The 19,866-nt window shown below is 40.2% G+C and overlaps 1 protein-coding gene across 6 annotated transcripts in view; it reads right to left on the bottom strand.

Moving 5' to 3' along the window:
• Positions 1-19,866, bottom strand: part of SHANK3 (SH3 and multiple ankyrin repeat domains 3) — a 609,395-nt gene that overhangs the window by 37,736 nt on the left and 551,793 nt on the right. For all 6 annotated transcript variants that reach the window (XM_073579308.1, XM_073579309.1, XM_073579307.1 and 3 more), the window contains 3 exons: positions 2,066-2,146; positions 459-586; positions 209-314 (listed from right to left, as the gene is read on the bottom strand). In XM_073579308.1, coding sequence (XP_073435409.1) covers positions 209-314; positions 459-586; positions 2,066-2,146 — 315 coding nt within the window. The remainder of the gene's footprint in view (positions 1-208; positions 315-458; positions 587-2,065; positions 2,147-19,866) is intronic.

Genomic DNA, 19,866 nt, shown 5'->3' with positions numbered 1-19,866 from the left:
TCAAGTCCAAATCAGACATGCTGGGTCCTTATCTTTCCCGACATCATCTGAGAGAGGTGACCTCCACACACATTTTGACCGTTGGGCTACAGTTAGCTGGTTTGGCCAACGTTAGTCCAATGTCTATGGTGGCCATAGGACTAAATTTTTGGATTGGAAGTAAGGCCGTCAAGCTTTCATCTTTGAGCAAAGACGCGCTACAACTTACCCACAGACTTTGTCCGAGACATCACATGATGGAAAGGAATATGAGATTTTTGACCAGGGATTTGAGATATTGCATGTGAAGAAATCCCCTGTCTTTCTAGCAGCGACTACAATTGACGAATAGAAAAAAGAGAACATGAAGAGATAGACGAAGTAGGTAACTTAAAATCGATATATATGTTGGAGAGCTTGCAGTAATTCTGAAGCTGTAATAATAAAGTGTATTAGGTTAGGCTGCTGCTCGATCTTACACTTATCTCAGCTGGGGTGATGCGCCTGCTTGTTGGTCGCTGTTTTACTGTAGCGGCTCTTGAGTCAGCTTCAGCAATCTCTGGCCTCATGGAGGGATCAGAAGCCACCAAAATCTCATCCAATCGTTCTGGAGGCAATAGACAAGTTTATTCCTCGATATACAAGAAAAATTGGAAAATTGTGCAAAATGTCCCTTTTATGTTTTTTTTAAATAATTTTATGGGAAAATAATAATAAAAATATAGTATTAGGAATCACAAACAATTATTTAAATGGTTAAAATCATGTCTGTCAAGATCAAGTGAAATGTTTTTTTTCCCCATGTATACAACATAAAAGGGAGTGTATATATTTATTATAGCATGCTGCCATATTCTGATATATGTGTAAATGTAAGTCAGTACAAAAGGACATGGTACAACACAGTAAGAAATTACAAGAAAATATGCTTCATGCTGTAAATATTGCATTGTCACAGTGCATAGCTAATGGTATGTCCACACGTGGTGTTTTTGCAGTATTTTTCCTGTTTTTTTATTGCTGAGTATTTGGCGCTTTTTACTCTAGGAGCAGAATGATTGAGATCTCTTAAATGTATGCACATTTTTGCCAAACCACAGCATGTCAATTCTTTCAGTGATTTTGCAGCGCTTTTTCCCCATTCAAATGAATGCGGGGAAAAACCTTTAAAAAATGTTTCCCAGCCAACACTTTTGGTGTAGGAAATAAAAAGCTGCATAAACATGACATGTGAACAAAACCTTCATTTCTGTATGAACAGGGATACATGTAATGTCGGTTTCAGTCCTGTCCAGGTGTACTTTACCCAATAAGATCAGTGATAGCCACAAATTACTTGTAGAATAGACTAGAATATCCAACAATGTGTTACAGGGCTGCCCAACCTGCTGTGTGTGTATTCCCAAGAGTATATTAGAAGGAATATGCACTTTTAATACATAATTCATAAATTGAGCGAGTTCAGGTTAAATCTTTTAACATAAAATGTAGCTTTTAAAATATTTAAAACATAAAGGGTTTGATTAAAGCACATCACAAGTCAGGGTTTAATAACTAAAGTCATCTATTATATCAAGCACTTAGCAAGCATTTACAATGCATACAGAAGATACAAGAAAGGTTAGAAACCCTGACATGAGTCCATTCTGAAATATTTCATCTTGGACATCTGTACGAGTCTGCAGGATTCTACCCATTAATGCACTGTCATCCTGCACGGTCACTTCCCAGACACCAAACCCATTCTCTTCAACGTTACACGATCCTGACAACCTACAAATATCATCAGGTTGTGTTCCGCAGTCCTATACCCTCTGGTCTATAGCCATATCTTGGACATTATGATACAAATTGCTGAGATAGCTGTACGGTATTCTTCACAGGTATATATTGTAATCGTCTATGTAGTGGTCACAAACAAGGAGAATTTCTCTGTTGGAATAATTAAACATTCTTAACGTTTCTTCATTTTTAAATTCTCTATTTAATCTAAACCAATAAATAAATTACTGGTAACTTGTTGGTATGAGCATACAAGTAACCTAAGTTTAACACCCATTTGCCCCCCCCTCCGCCATCATCTTACCTAGTTCCTCCAGCTCCGCTGTCATGGACTTAGATCGCAGGGTAAGAGTGGTGCTTGGTGCTCTCTTTGGAGGTGGAGGAGCTGGAAGAAAAAGAGAAGTGACCTTACATGTCATATCCAGCAGGCGGCGAGGGTCTGGAAGGAGCCGCCGCTTTTCTAAAACCATCTCCTCATACTCCCGAGACGAGGGATCGCACTGCGCTAGCAGCTTCCCAACCCTGCGCCTTGACTTCATTCTGGGAGCCTATTACTAAGACCCCTGGCCCAGCCATACGGGGTAGCGGATGCTCTGCAGTCACTTAGGGCTTCTGCCTATCTACAGCAACAGATTTCTGTACTGCAGGTTCCCTGCGTCGCATGCAGTAGCTCCACGGGTCTCCGCAATACTAAGCACAGCCTGTTGTCTAGTTACGACAGCCTTCCCATCTTTTGTCTGTGCCTCTTTCTTCTCGCGTTCTCATTATTTTACAACTTCTTTGTTTCTAATTCGTCCTCAGACAATCTTCCTTATCTCCCTCTTTTTAGACATCCTCTGCTCTGTCTCTCTCCCTCCCTCTATCCTGAATGCACTGGGATACAGTTAGCAGTTCTTGCTGAGTTTCCATGGTAACTCTCGCTTCACGCTTCAGATGGAGGGAGGTGGAGAGAGAGACAGGCTACGCCACAAAGAGACACTGACACTTACAGACCTCACACTACCGCAAGACAACCAGCCTCTGCTAAAGAGAGAGAAACTCCCCGGCGTGGAAGAACTGAGCACATATGTCAGACTGATTAAAATGATCACTAATTCATGTAGATATGGAAAAAATGACCTAAAAACAGAAAGCTTCATTCACGCAATGTCCTAATACATGCACCAAAATAGCGGTGTTCTTGGGTTTACAAGGTGTGTGCACCTACAGGCTACATCGGTGCAATAGAGATGGAGCGGCTTTCTGCCATGACCAGTTATAATCTGGAACTTCATCAAGTTCAGGTTTATAATGAACCAAGTGTTCGGGTTGCTATGGCTGCTTCTTATTAACACCGTGTACCCACACACCGGTCAGCTATAACATTAACCACCTGACTCATATTTTTCAGGTCCCACTTGTCTCGACACCACAGGGAACCTTCAGAGGTCTTGTGGAATCTGGCATCCTTTCTTAGGAATTTGGAAGCCAAGTAAACACCTTAAACTCTGTCATGTTTCTCACATTCTTGATACAGGAAAGATGTATATCTTTGTACCGTGTTAGCCAGTAGACAGAAAAATATTCAGAATTGAGAGTCCTCAGTGGTTGATACCTTTTAATGGCTAACTGAAAAGATGGTAACACATTGCAAGCTTTCCAGACTACTCAGGTCTCTTCATCAGGCATTGACATTCACATTCTTGAACATTTTTTTGGCACTGCAACAAGGAACATTTGCCTACTGAAAAAGACCACCACCTTTACGACAAAAGGATGTAGTTGGTCTGCAGCAATGCTCAGGTAGGAGGCATGTATCTAAGTAGTCACCAGATAAATGCTAGGTCTGCCGGTGAATGCCAGGTCTGCCAGCACAGCATTGGTCTCAGCATCACACTGCTGCCGATAACTTGCCTTCTTCCGATAGGGTTCATTTTCTTTATTTGTGTGATGCCGACACAGTGATCAACTGATCAAAATAGGCCCAGCTTAAAAAACGCCATCATTTTTGAGTGGTTTTCATAGGGGAATTCATATCAACAAAATTATTCTCCCAGTAGCATCCACTACAAGAAAAATGTAGTATTACTTGTCAACCGTTCAAATAAATGGTCAATAATAAAGGCTTGAGTCTTTTGGCTCATAGAAATTGGTCTTAAAGACGATCTGTTACCAGGTCAAAAGTAGCCAGTTTTTCCTCTTCATATATTCCCGCTGAACCATCAGTTATTCTGCTTTTCATAATTACCCTAAGCCACACACCTTTAGCAAAGACCATAAAAAGTAGAACTAAATAAAAAGGCCCATAACTCTTAAATCTTGAGGCGGAATTAGAAAAATAATACAACTGAGTACTCAGGGTTACAGTGGAAATAAAATAGTACTTGATGTGAGAAGAGTTGAGACACTGAGAAGAGTTGTTCATGTTTATCAGTTTGTAAAAAAAAAAAATCTCTAAAAAGTTTGCACTCCACAAATCCACAGTCAGACAGATTGTGTCCAAATGGAAGAAATTCAAGAACATTTTTACCCTCACCAGGAGTGGTTGACTCACAAAGATTACACCAAGTGGAAGTTGCAGGATCACAAAGGAACCCAAGGTAACCTCAGCAACTAAAGGCCTCTCTCACATTAGCTAATATAATCTTCATGAGTCCTCCATCAGGAAGACACTGAACAACAGTGGTGTGCATGGCAGAATTGTAAGGAAAAAGCTACTGCTAAAAATCAACTGGACAAGCCAGAAGACTATTGGCACAATGTTTTGTATATAGATGAGACTGGAATAGTAGTTTTTGATTTAAATGTGATGGGTCATATTTGGATAAAGAAAGATAATGCATTACAGCATAAAAATCTTATGCCATCTGTGAAACACAGTGGTCGTAGTATCATGATTTTTTGGCCTATTTTGTTGTATCTGGGCCAGGAAGCCTTGCCATGATTGATGCAACAAGGAATTCTGAATTCTACAAGCAAATTTTAAAAGAAAACATCAGGACAACTGTGTTACGACTCTGTTGACGGGTATACCGGGCCTAGGGGATCATTCCCTGTCCCTAATGCTAGTGGCGCCCTAGCTATGCCTGTTCCTCAGATTACTTCTAATGGTGAAGACACCGGGGCCACGTACCTTGCTAAGCTCCTGAAGCCGCCCTCAGTCTGTTCCCTCCCCCACCCAGGGAAGAGGGGAGTAATAGTGTATGGCTATAGACCAATGAGACTAGCAAGGTAATACAAATAGGGATAAAGGAAAGTACCAATCATACAAAAATGCACACGCCAACAACAGAGGGAGATACCGAGGAGTGAAGGATGGGAAAAACCAAAGTAGGAGAAGGAGATTATTGGCACACAACCAAAATCCACCAAACACCTTGTCAAACAACACAACACCAACTCCTGAACCATGCAGCAATGAAGGTAACTCTGACAATGTCTGCTTGCCAGAGTTCAGTTTACATAGGAGAGGGGAGTGACCAATGAGAACAGCTGAGAGCCTAAAGGTAGGTAAGCTTTCAGGAGCTCTGAACTGAGTAGATTAACCCCTGCACTGCTAGAAGAAACCTGCACTGTTTAATATGAAGGTGAAGTGCTTCTCATCAGTGCAGGAGTAGGAGAAATCAGATGGCACGGTATTTCCATCTCCTCTCGTCGTGGCAACCCTGTGACAATCTGTCCATGAGCTGAATCTTAAGCGATCATGGGTTAAGCAACAAAACAACAAACAAAAGTTGTTCTACAAAAGAATGGCTAAAGTAGAATAAAATTACCTTTTTGGAATGGTTAAGTCAAAGTCCTGACATTTTTCATATGAAAATATTGTGGAAGGACCAGAAATAAGGAGCTCATGGGAGAAATCCACCAGCATAATGCGTTTTTAATGCGTTTCCTTGTTTTTTGTGCATGGTTTTTACAAAAAACGCATGCGTTTTTAAACGCTGACGTGCGCATGACTATGCGCACGTCAACGTTCCCATAAACTTTGATGTGTGTTTGGGTGAATTCCGTGCGCTTTGCGGGCGCATGCGTTTTTTTGAGACAGGTCGGACGCACCAAAAATGCCTGGGCGCACGCTACAAAAGAATGCATGCGCATACAAACGCGCACAAACGCATGACAATGCGCACCCATGTTAAATATAGGGGGAAAAAACGCATGTGCATGTATACACAAAAACGCAGCGCAAAAAAACGCAAGTGTGAAACCAGCCTAACAGAGTTGAAACTGTTTTGTAGGGAGTCGGCGTTTAAAATTTCTCCATTCAAACACCACTTTATATGCTGGAGATAAAACCTATTTATTGTAGTAATTAACTTTGTAAAGCGATAAAACAATATTTATCACTTACCTACAACAGGAAAGATAAACAAAAATAAAAAAGGTATGATAGGCTGACTTTAATCATAGAATCGTAGAGTTGGAAGGGACCTCCTGGGCCATCTGGTCCAACCCCCTGCTCAAAGCAGGATTCGCTAAATCATCCCAGTCAGATGTCTGTCCAGCCTCTGTTTGAAGACTTCCATTGAAGGAGAACTCACCACTTCTCGTGGCAGCCTGTTCCACTCATTGATCACTCTAACTGTCAAAAAGTTTTTTCTAATATCTAATCTGTGTCTCTTCCCATTCAGTTTCATCCCATTGCTTCTAGTCTTTCCTTGTGCAAATGAGAATAAAGTTGATCCTTCTACAATGTGACAGCCCTTTAGATATTTGTAGACAGCTATTAAGTCTCCTCTCAGTCTTAATTAAGTCTCCTCTCAGTCTTTCACCTGCTGTGACTCTCACCAATTCCAAAGTCCTTTCTGTGAATAAAGTGATAGTAAGCACATGTGACTACCACTCCGATATACCTGGTCAGACATGCACACTATTGCTCCAATCACATTGGTAACTTTAGAAACTCCAATCTTGTGATTAGTGGAGAACCAGCAGTCAGACCCACAGTGAACATATACTGTATTTATCACCTATCTTGTGGATAGGTGATATGCTATTTTTAGAGACAACCCCTTAAAGGTATAAAAATATTCTAATAAGAATTATCATATGACAACCCTAAAATTTATTCAAAGGATGTTGGCAGCCTGTATAAGAAAACAACCTTAGGGTCAAAGGTGTCCTTCTCCGTTTCTTAATTTCTTAATCAGTATTAAAAAAAAGTACTAACAAAGACTATTGCAGAAGAGTTTAGTAACTGAAATGTGCCAGAAGTCTGTCTCAAATTGATCCCATGCGCCATTTGTCACATTTAGGGTTTTGGACACCTTTTGCTCCTCAGACACTGTTAGAAAGTGCTTTTATTTAAGGACATGCTATGTTTTGTCACTATAGTAACAGTCTAGCAGCGTAAAGTCATTACTACCCTTATGCTCAGATAAGTTGACGTAACTACTGTAATTCGGACTAGGCGCCTTTGGGTTTAGTAGTGCTGGTCCATTTGAGTTAATGTATTCTCAATCATCTTTACTTCCATGATCACAGTGAATAAGTACTATGATTATCTGTTATCATTGTACAGTAGATAATGTTTCTTCTGTAACAATCTGAATATACGGTATGTTACAAAGTGTATGTGAATAATGTTCTAACCTTACATAATATATTGTGCAGCTGAACGGGGGAGAAGTGAGCTATACCCATTTTTGCAGGAAGATGCTAATGGGGGACTTCAAGGATTACAGTGTTTTATATAGACCCCTACCCGTCACGATTCCTTGGCTCAGTGTCTTGGATGCAGTGACTGACAGCTCAGTCATCCAATCTAGTGCAGGGGTGTGCTGCTGTTGCTATTTTGATTGACAGCTCAGCTGTCCAATCTGAGTTTGGGAGGTGCTGAGCTTCCTTTGGGTGTTACCTGTTCCGAGTGCTTACCCAGCTACTTAGCTAAGCTGTCAGTCCCAGATCTCTGTGAGACGTAACATTTGCTTTGCGGTGCACGTTTACCTTGTATTCCTGTGCTCCGTTTGTTGATCTATTGCTGCCTGACCTTGGAACCCGTTCTGGTCATACATTTGCCTAACCCCTTTGCTCTGATCTGCTATCTTCCTGGTGTTCTGACCTTGGACCGATACCTGACTTCACCTTTGTCTTTCCCCTTTAGCTTACTACGTTTTGTCTTGGTATCTGACCCCGGAAAGTTTGACTACTCTGCCTCACCCTGAGTAGGACTAGTGTCACACTACCACAGATGTGCCTGCAGATTCTTCATATTCCCATGAGTGTTGGTCATTTGTTAATATTAAATTTAAGAAATGCACATGATCACAAAGGTTTGATTATATCTTGGGTTGAATTTTCACAAGTTCTATCTGATAAATCAGAAGTTTTTTTAAACCGCTTAACAGATGGTAATGTATTTTGCATGGACGATCAACTACATATACTCTACTAAAGGCACCAATGATTCATAACTATAAAGTCAGAGGCGTAAAAGGAACCAGACCACTCATACATGCTGTCTGATCCATGAGCATTGGCTGTATGATCTCAGCCAAGTATGTTTGACTCTAAAACGCAGTGATATTTCAGCGGAAAACAAACTTTAAAAGCCAACGAGGACCAAGTCAGATAGGCAGGTCCCGAGTGGCTTCTTCCAACCGGATGCCAATGACTGACAGGTCTTTTCCTATACACGCATGCAGGGAGAGAAATGTCACTGAAGGGGAGTGGGCATGCGGAACCTGACAGCTTTCGGACTGGTATCCTATGCAGCTTGGTTCCCGGCGGCTCCCAAAGTATATTTTTCTCCAAAGCGTTGCAATGTTTCAGGGTCAAACGTATATGGCAGAAATCATACAGCCAGTGTCTGATACATGCTGCCTGTGGACAATCCAAAAATGCAAGGCATTGGGTAGTCTCATTCCAAAAAGTTTTATTGACACCATTGTACACACAAAAAACACTGACAGGCGACGTTTCAGTTACACAGGGCCTTTATCAAGCCAAACAAGTGGTGCACACCTATTTAAAAGGATGGTTCACTATATGGCAACCCCTTATGAATGACCCCAGTGTGCTAAATAATAAGAAAAAAGCATACTTACCTACGAGACTGCTGACGCTCCTTCGCTTTGAGTGATGTGTCACCCAGCAATCTTGTTTAAAACAGTAGACATAAATAATGTTATGGAATTGCCAAGGGGACAGAGCAGTTGAGCATTACTGGACCGGGAGACAATATTTTTTTTGTTATTTTACTAAGCACACTGGAGACGTTAAAAAGGGAGTTGTCCAGTTGTAGACAAGGGGTCTAACGAAGCTTACCTTAAAGGGAAGGTTTTTGCTACCTTATCCGAGAGTAGCATAATGTAGTAAAAGGCACCCTGATTCCAGTGATGTATCACTGAGTTTACTGAGTGCAGCAGTTGTGACATAATCAGAGTTCTTAGACATAAACTGCAGCAGAGCTGAAAAGCTAATCCCGCCCACACCAGGCGCTGTATGTATGTTATCTACTGACAGTGAGCTGATTATCACAGAAGGGCGAGGAGTCGGACGAATTGGCAAGAAGAAGCTAATCAAATAAATGATCATATCCTAGTGATAAAACCTTCATTGTATGTAATCAACCGCACCCAGCCTAATAAGTGACACTTTGTTGAGTTCAATGTTTTATTCCCTGCCTTATGCTGTCCTCAGATTACATAGCAAAAACCTGCTTACAGATTATCTTTAAATAAACCAGAACCAACTAACAAAAAAATAGGTCAGATCTGACACAGATCATACTTCATGATAAACAGATGTCAAAGCAGACAGTAAAAATAAGGCAAATTCATGGAGCTGCAAATGCCAAATCAAAATCAGCAATCAAAAATACATTCTCAAATAAATAGAAACTAAGGGATCTTGTTGTCAGGGCACAGTGAGACAGTTTTCAATAATCAAAGCCCGAGGAATGAGAGCTAGCATGTACGTGTCCATTAAACCCCTAGGTTGGCTAGTGATGAGATGGACATTGGCTGCGCAGCCCCTATCATCCATTATATTGAACTTTTAAATGGGAGTTAGTTTGGATTTCGTTTTCCCTTAATAATAAAGTCGTTCATTTTGTGTTTACTTGTGTTATCTTTCTCTGTTATTTCAATTTGCTCGGTGATCAGTGACATTGACAAACATGCAGAAGAATAGGAAATCAGGAAGGGGGCAAACACTTTTTCACACTACTATAGTTGCTTTTCAAATAATGAAGTCCATTAAAACCTGAATGTTAGCCACATGTTAGCTACCATATATTGTTTGGTATTAGTTTTATTGCGTGAAATATTCAGAAGTATTATTCCATTTACAAAAATATTTCATTTCACCAAGAATCACTATATGGATCAATTAACGAAAAGTTCCTCAAAAGTCCACATGTTGAGTCAACGCCATCAGCTTTCTTGAAGTGTGAAAAAAAAATCATCAAGACTTGAAAATGAGACATTTCACAACTGCTTGACTTAGTTAGGCGTCAAACTGAATTCTACACAGTTCTATCAATAAGAAATGGGCAAACAACCTGAAAGAGATGAGGAACTAGCAGTCCTCTAATCCTATTGCAACAGGGCAGACAGGTCTGCTGATGAGCAGCAATTATGTGAGTAGGAGGAATAATTGAACCCCTATCGTTAAGTTCAGAATTAGAATTAAGAAAATATCTTTTAATACATTCACGCTTTTAATCTTTGAAGCAAAATTGTAAATTATGACAGACTTGTTATTGGCAAAAATAACAGTTTTTGAGTATTACTACCTTTGAAAAACAACATGCAAGCCAATGATTCTTCCAGTAAGTTCTGCTACCTTTCTTAAAGAGTTACTAAACCTTTTTTTATATATATAACAACTGATCAGGTTTTGCAAAGCTTTATGAATTTTTGTTACATACTTTTACCTTATTTCCTTCCTTCTCTCCCAAACACTATACTGCAGATCTGATTCAATACAAGGCGAGCTCCTTTCACCTGCTGTTCAGTGAGATTCAGACAATGTGAGTACGGGATTTCCCTCTCTGCGCCTCTGTGATCCCCTCCCGGCACTTTCCTTTATATATATATATATATATATATATATATATATATATATATATATATATATATATATATATATATATATATATTAGATTTTTCTCCCTCAACGCTCAAAGCTTTTTTCTTACATATAATAATTTATAAGAACTTACATGCAAACATTGTTTCTAGAGCAGAATAGGATAACAAGAGTCTAACATGAACTATATCATCGCTGTTATAGATTCGGCGGACTATTACATACTAGCAAAATATACTAAGTCTATATATAAAGTATAGATTTGCTATTATTATTAACCCTCTGACATCCACATTTTTCTTTGTAAATGGTATGTGGAAATGGCCTTTATTATCTTTTTGCCTTGACACAGAAATCACAAAAAGCTGGAGGCTATACCTAGAAACCTACTGTGAATCTATAGCAATATGAATACAAGAATTTATCTTTTCTCTGCTTCCTTGGAACTTATTTAGCAGAGAAGGTTTTGTTTCTGCAGTAGGTGTAGGGTGCATCGGTGGCAGCAGACTGCTGGGCAGAAAGCCAAGGAACTGTCAACGTGAACTGGCTGATTATATCTGCAAGCTGAGGTAGACGATTGCGTTGAATTCCTTGTTATACTATAATTCTCAGGATTTGCAGATCAATATAAAGGATTATTCCCCTCACCAAAAAACAAGGAAACGCTTCTGATCATTGGTTGTCCATTCACTGGTACCCCCAGAAATACAAAAGCCAATCTCGAATGGAATAAGAGGTGAGCAAGATTGACATCCACTCCATAAATTGACCATGGGACTGCCAGAGAAAGCTCTGTGCTCAGCTATGTTCTATAGTACCATTGACAAAGCATAGAGCAGAGGTCGAGTATAAGCCCCAATGGTCCTTTTAAGGCGAACCTGCAGAGCCAAGTTTTTGGAGTTACAAAGCCCTGAACTTGGAATTGTTGGGGGTCCGAACAGTCGCATCCCTGGTGATCAGCAAGTTATCCCTTATCCTACGGAATGGGGATTATTTTGAAATTACCCTTTAGGTAACTAGAATCCAGTGTTGTCTTTAATGCACCTGTCTTTTCATATGTGTTGCCTCAAACAGAATATATATATCCTGGGAGAGGTCAAGGTGTAGACAAGATAGGCAGCTGTGTAGGGTGCCATCCAGATCTTTAAAGAGAAAGTGCCATTTAATGTTAAAAGAAATGATGCCTCTTTAAATGTGTTCTTAGCACAGCCATTCTGACAATGCTGCCCAATGCAAGAGGTACTAACGAGCACTTTCCCTGCTTCAAAGGAAAGTACTAATTAGTGAGGAAAATAATCCACAGACAAATGTGAACTCACTTTATCCTCAGAACATAGCAGCCACCACCATGGAGTAAGCAGAACCATGCTCATAATGAGAGGAGAAATGTGCCAAGAAGGAGCACACAGGATAAAGCAGCTAGAAATTTGCCTCCTGTATATTCCATGAGTGTCCTTCGAAGGAGATACATATTTGTAACTATCCTTTGGGGTATATCAGTGTAGATACCTAGAATGGAAAGTAGCCTCAATTTCTAAGCTGCCGAGGTGCTGTAAAGGCTGCTAAAGCAGCCAGTGGACCCATTAAAGTGGCTGCTGTCTAGTTACCGCATGGAAGGAATGGGCAAGAAAGAGAACAGTGAATATGCATAACTAATGCAGACTAGCATTCGGTTTGGGTGGAGGCAATAAGAAATAAAAACTAACAGCCTGAAGCTGATTATGGCGTGTGCTTTCTCTAATGGCTAGCAATAAGAGCTGGAGTCAAGACTGGCCTTTGTAGGGGAAATGTTTATGGGACCGGCTAGGTGTGCCAGATTGGGACTTTAGGAAAGCTTGTTTCAAGTCAAACAGACTGCCGATCATCTGATGGATGAACGTTTTGAAATGATCTTTTGGTTAGTACCAATAGATCATTGTTCTCGGCAGCACACTGTACTGGCAGCCTATGCATACTGAACGATGTATTACAGATTGTTAGTGCGCATATGAAGCAGGGATGGCAGTCATTTAATCGCCTATTTACACAGGCCGATCGGCAAACCTGTTGCCAGTTAGTGGATGTTTAATGCTGCGTTTCCCACAGTGTAAATGGACCCTTGTCCACTCTGGATTACAAAGCAAACATGGGACGCCTATCTATGATGTTCATATGCTTCCCAGATGAACAACACATAAATTGCAAGCACAAAAGGTACCATGTTCAGAACAGCCAAAATGAATGCTACTAAGTACATTAGAGCTGTCAGCCGTTGGCTGGAAAACTGCCCATCTAACATGACCGAGGGGCACCTTTTGAAATTCCTCCCTTCTGCACTATGAAATCCTGTGCTGACCTTGGGCACATCTGAATAAACACAAAGCTTTTACTCTTGCTTTGTGCTTTTCATTAAATCTAGTCTACAATTCTATGACCCAGGCTTCTCTGAGACGGATTTGTGCTTCATGATGACTTTTATTAAAATCCACCTATCTTCCCATCATCTGTGGTATGACCAGCAGATAAAGATCCTTCAAAATAACATGTTGCATTTCAATACAAAGGACAAGTATGATTCACTACTCCATTAAGAAATCTCACCTCAGCTGTATCATCAACAATGTAGTCGAAAATGTGGTGAGTAATGGCACTTGTATGAAATGTAACACTGTGGATGGCAGTGTGCATAAGTCGTCTCTCTGCTTCTCTACCAACCAGGAGTCCTCCAGGGACTGTTTAAATGTTACACTTTACCAAAAGAAAACATTCAAAGAGATTGATTTGTATTTACCAACCTTTACACATTATTTGTACATGAATGCTGATTGAATATTGAAATACTTTTCTTCTGAAAATACCCTTTAAATGCATTTTATTACATCTGTCAGATCTGTTTACTGTAGAAAAATAAAGCAAAGCTTTTTATTTTTCACGGCTGTATTAAGTACATGAAAGAACTTGGAGTCGTATACAACCTAAAGCAGCCAAGGAACAATGTCACAGAATGATTCAACATCAGAAAGAAAAAAACAGCGTTTCTATTAACTGTACGAGATTACGGAACTCCATCTGATCTTTAAACATGAAAGGAAGCAACTTAATACACTTATGATAATCGCAGATAACCGTAAGAATTAATTAACGTAGCAAATCAGATTCCAAAGCATTGCTAAGTGCATGAAGGATTACGGCTGTGTCAGCTTTCTTCCTTCAAATAAAACCAATATGTCAAAACGTAGACTTGACGCCTAAAATCAAGGCCATGTTTGCCACTAGCATGGGGTGGCGCTAACAATCACCACACCCTCCTGTTACTCTTGGATGACTGTTGGAGAAGGGAAGGCAGTGAGTGATGACCAGTCATGTAATTTATCAGTGAGAAATAGGAGAGAGAAGAGCCCGACCCTGTGTAATCATTGTGCACAGCGCTGAGTGGTAGAGTCGCAGTACGGCTGCTGCAGAGCTGACTGCTCACCATTCCACTAAGCGCTACTGTCCCACTTAGGAAGGAGCTGCCGCCTATACTGCTACTGTTAGGGCATCTGCACATAATTATTTTGATCGGACGAGTGCTACCCGTGGTTTTCACAGATAGCACTTGTACCCATAGTATTCTATGTGGCCGTTCACATGTCCAATTTTTTCCTCGGACCTAAAAAAAAATCACAGCGTTCACAATTTGCCTCCAAGAATTGTATGGCACTTGCCCATTCACGTCTATGAGTCTGTGAAAAAAATTGGACTGCACTTAGGTGACAAAAGAATGCAGTCCGATTTTCACAGACAGATATAATTGAGAAGGTGGAGAAACTTTTTATTTTCTCTCCACCTCTGAAAAAAATCGGATCCCACTCTGATCGGAGTGTGATTAGCAAAATAGGACTGATTTTCTCAGTTGGAGAGAAAATTGGTGGTGTTTGGGGAAAAAGGAAGATTGGGTGTTAAGACCCCCAGGCACAGAGAGGGGGAACACAGAGCTGTGAGGCATAATACACCAGATCTTTATAAGAAAAACAGGTTGCACTCCAGACTCAATAAGAGACGTGAAAACAAAAATGTATTCTATGTCAAAAGTACCCGACGTTTCGGCTCAGGGTGTGAGCCTTTGTCAAGATTTGAGACAACTTTTTCTTTTTCCCCTATTGCGGAGTTTGTTTGGGGGCTCCATTTTGTAGGGTATGATGTCGTCTATATTGGTATCAATTTGGGCTGCATGGGGCTTTCTGAAAGGGTACCTCCATGTCACCGGTGCATCACGTGACCCTATACTTCATTCTGTCTTTAGCTGGAATCCTACAAAGCGGCCAGTGTGTGGCTACCTGGAGGCTGAGGTGCAGGTGTGATTTGATGCATCATAAGGTCACAGTGCCCATCAGTAATATCAGACATTATTTTCAAAGTCCTTGTGTGTTGTTAATGACTGCAGAGTTGAGCAGAAACTGCACAACCGATATGTGTCTGTACTGTTACACACTTAACATTATGGCTGGTCCATACAATCAGGGCAACTGTTACCACCCACCTTTCGTGTCTACCTCTTTCCTCATAGACTGTAAGCTTGCGAGCAGGGCCCTCATTCCTCTTGTTATTTGTTATGATCTTTGTGATTATGGTTATGCTGTAATGTCTATCGTCTGTACAAGTCCCCTCTATAATGTAAAGTGCTGCGGAATATGTCGGCGCTACAGAAATAAAATTATTATTATTATTATTAATGAACAAGAAATTGCAGTTCACTTCTAAAGAAACAACTGAAATTTGAGCAAAGCAGCTGCATCCTAGACGCACCTCGCTCATGCAGCCGCCTCTCTCTCAGCCTTAGTGTCCGATTACTACAGTATTAATGTGTCCAGTCTCTGCAGTATAGTGCTCTCGGCAGATGCTTGAGTATTATATGACCATTATGTGCTCACTATTCAATCTTAATATGGCGGGAGTACTCACTGAGAGTATGTGATTATTTTGATGTTCCAATATACAGTATATATATTTTTTTATCAGAAACAGTATGGTGGTGTTATCCAGTTGACGGTATGGTGGTATTATTTATTATGTTATGGTGCTAACAAGTCACTGTATGGTGTTATATAGTAACACTATGGTGCTATTATCCATTCATGTTATGGTAATAATGCTTAGTCACAGTAATTATTTTCTTTGGAGGTAGGACTGATCTATACAGATTCCAGATTCTGGCACAGCATGGTGTGCGAGGTAATTCCGAATACAGCACAAGACTCTTTGGGAACAGAGTCCGAACCACTGAACCCTAGGAAGGCCAATTGTAAATCTGTTTTTATGAATAATACTGATATAATTAATATTAATACAAGCAGTTTTAGCACTGATTTTATTATCATTACAATTGCTGAAAACAAACGTGAATCACGATTATACTAGGTGTAAAAGTGCTATTACTGGTGGCGCTTTTAAGCTGGCCAATATACATTCGATGGCTGTCAGCCGAACGATGCTTCAGTCCATTGTTCGGCTAACATCTTACTCTCCCATACACAAGAGTGCTCGTTGAACTGAGCGCCCATGTGTTCTCTATGAGAAAGCCGCCATCTGACATGTCGGCCCACGGCTTATCTATGGGGGAACAGTGAGATCAGCAATTAAAAATCAGATATACGTGATCACATTTCCCCCATCAGTGAGACGGTGCCCCCCATACATATCAGACCGTTGGCAGAATGTAATGTGTATGGGGGCCTACAGGCTTTGTGTGTAGTACAGTGTGAGCGGCACATACAGTTGTGGCCAAAAGTATTGACACCCCTGCAAGTCTGTCAGATAATACTCAGTTTCTTCCTGAAAATGATTGCAAACACAAATTCTTTGGTATTATTATCTTCATTTAATTTGTCTTAAATAAAAAAGCACAAAAGAGAATGAAGCAAAAACCAAAATATTGATCATTTCACACAAAACTCCAAAAATGGGCCAGACAAAAGCATTGGCACCCTCAGCCTAATACTTAGTTGCACAACCTTTAGCCAAAATAACTGCGACCAACCGATTCCGGTAACCATCAATGAGTTTCTTACAATGCTCTGCTGGAATTTTAGACCATTCTTCTTTGGCAAACTGCTCCAGGTCCCTGATATTTGAAGGGTGCCTTCTCCAAACTGCCATTTTTAGATCTCTCCACAGGTGTTCTATGGGATTCAGGTCTCAACTCATTGCTGGCCACCTTAGAAGTCTCCAGTGTTTTCTCTCAAACCATTTTCTAGTGCTTTTTGAAGTGTGTTTTGGGTCATTGTCCTGACCTCTGAGGGAGACCCAGCTTTCTCACACTGGGCCCTACATTATGCTGCAAAATTTGTTGGTAGTCTTCAGACTTCATAATGTCATGCACACGGTCAAGCAGTCCAGTGCCAGAGGCAGCAAAGCAACCCCGAAACATCAGGGAACCTCCGCCATGTTTGACTGTAGGGACTGTGTTCTTTTCTTTGAATACCTCTTTTTTTCTCCTGTAAACTCTATGTTGATGCCTTTGCCCAAAAAGCTCTACTTTTGTCTCATCTGACCAGAGAACATTCTTCCAAAACGTTTTAGGCTTTTTCAGGTAAGTTTTGGCAAACTCCAGCCTGGCTTTTTTATGTTTCGGGGTAAGAAGTGGGGTCTTCCTGGGTCTCCTACCATACAGTCCCTTTTCATTCAGACGCCGACGGATAGTATGGGTTGACACTGTTGTACCCTCGGACTGCAGGGCAGCTTGAACTTGTTTGGATGTTAGTCGAGGTTCTTTATCCAACATCCGCACAATCTTGCGTTGAAATCTCTTGTCAATTTTTCTTTCCCGTCCATATCTAGGGAGGTTAGCCACAGTGCCATGGGCTTTAAACTTCTTGATGACACTGCGCACGGTAGACAAAGGAACATTCAGGTCTTTGGAGATGGACTTGTAGCCTTGAGATTGCTCATGCTTCCTCACAATTTGGTTTCTCAAGTCCTCAGACAGTTCTTTGGTCTTCTTTCTTTTCTCCATGCTCAATGTGGTACACACAAGGACACAGGACAGAGGTTGAGTCAACTTTAATCCATGTCAACTGGCTGCAAGTGTGATTTAGTTATTGCCAACACCTGTTAGGTGCCACAGGTAAGTTACAGGTGCTGTTAATTACACAAATTAGAGAAGCATCACATGATTTTCGAACAGTGCCAATACTTTTGTCCACCCTCTTTTTTATGTTTGGTGTGGAATGGAATTATATCCAATTTGGCTTTAGGACAATTCTTTTTGTGCTTTTTCATTTAAGAAAAATTAAATGACGATAATAATACCAAAGAATTTGTGTTTGCAATCATTTTCAGGAAGAAACTGAGTATTACCTGACAGAATTGCAGGGGTGTCAATACTTTTGGCCACAACTGTATGGCTCGCTCCAAAATACAGCAGAATATCTAGCAGTATAATCTTGGTTCCTTTTGTCAAGTTGCTGTGAATCTTACTAAAATGATAATATAGGTTTAACTGTTTTTCAAGCGTCATAGGCCCTATAAAATGATCCCTAAGCCGTCCTGTAATTCTGACTAGTAGAGTGTGGCTTAGTCCACATTCACATTATCTGTATTTCTCATTTTTTTACCTTAGTATCTGTAGGCCAATACCAGGAGTGGGTGATAGATACATAAGTGGTGACGGGTTTCTGTTATACTTTTCCTCTGATTGTTCCACTCCTGGTTTTGGCTTACAAATACTGAAGTAAAATACTGAAGAAATACTGAATGTGTGGACAAGGTCTTAGGTGTCATCTAGCAGAAGCTTAAATAATATTATCATTGGTCCTTAAAGGCATGTAGTGGTGAGGATAGTTTAATCTCCCTTCATCAGAAATACAGACAGAAAACGCAAGCAAATTCTGGCATTAAAACCATATTAAGCATAAGCAATTAACATAACAAAAATATACAAATAATAAAAAAAAAAAAATCACACTATAGAATTGTCTTCTATAAATCTTGCACAAACCCTTAGGTAAAAGGCAATTTATAGGAATTAAAGAGCTACAAAAAAAACACTAATTATCTAATGGTTGTGCCCACATTCCCTCTGTACCCACGCTGTCTGCTGAGCGGAACAGTTCGTCTGTGAATCCAGGGAGAAAGATAAGGAAGCTGGTGAGCCCTGAATATACACTGTAAATGTGATCGAAAATGCTGTGGCAGGAAATTTTTTCATATTAACCCATAATAATAATAATTTTATTTCTATAGCACCGACATTCTGCAGCACTTTACATTTCAGAGGGGACTTGTACAGACAATAGACATTACAGCATAACAAGAATCACATACATCATAACAGATACCAAGAGGAATGAGGGCCCTGCTCGCAAGCTTACAGTTCATCTCGTTTCCATTTTTTTTCATTTTACAGCATTTTACAGGTCACCTAATAGAAGCCATAACTTGACTGTACAGGTTATTATGAGTACAACAACACATATAAGTAGGTATGCTGTTTGCTTTCAAATGCGGATGCTTTCATTTAAATTAAAAACAAATATTTGTTGCAAATGTGATTTTTTTTATGGTCTTTTTTTCTAGATTTTTTTTTATTATTAGCAACCTCATGCCAACTGTACTTTTTTATGCAGCATAAACTAACTCGTGTTTGATATTTGCTATATGGCATATTCTCTGACGAAAACACTGGGTTTTATGTGCAAATTGTCCATACAGAATTGCATTACAGGAAACTCCACAGGTAAAAATACATGTAATCCGAACATGACTTTATCAATAAAGTTTTGCCAAAGCCAAATATCAGGAAAAAATGTCAGCTTCATTTAAAATATGACAAGGCAAAAAAAAAGACAAAATCCACAGTATTATAAAAAAGTAAAAAAAAAGTGATATGCCAATTGCCTCCTCAATTTGCATACTTACTGTATATACTCGTGTATAAGCTGAGATTTTCAGCCCATTTTTTTGGGCTGAAAGTCTCCCACTCGGCTTATACACGAGTCATATACCTGGGGGTCGGCGGGGGAGCGGGGTGTGTCAGAGATCATACTAACCCCCCTGACGCGTCTCTGCAGCCCCCCCGCTTCTCCCACAGTCTCCCTTCCTTCCTTCAGCGATCACATGGTACCGCTCATTAAA

This window comes from Dendrobates tinctorius, unplaced genomic scaffold (genome assembly GCF_039654945.1).
Source record: "Dendrobates tinctorius isolate UK_male_01 unplaced genomic scaffold, ASM3965494v1 ptg000062l, whole genome shotgun sequence".
NCBI lineage: Eukaryota > Metazoa > Chordata > Amphibia > Anura > Dendrobatidae > Dendrobates > Dendrobates tinctorius.
Note: the sequence above shows the minus strand (reverse complement) of the source record. Positions and strands in the feature narration are given on the sequence as shown.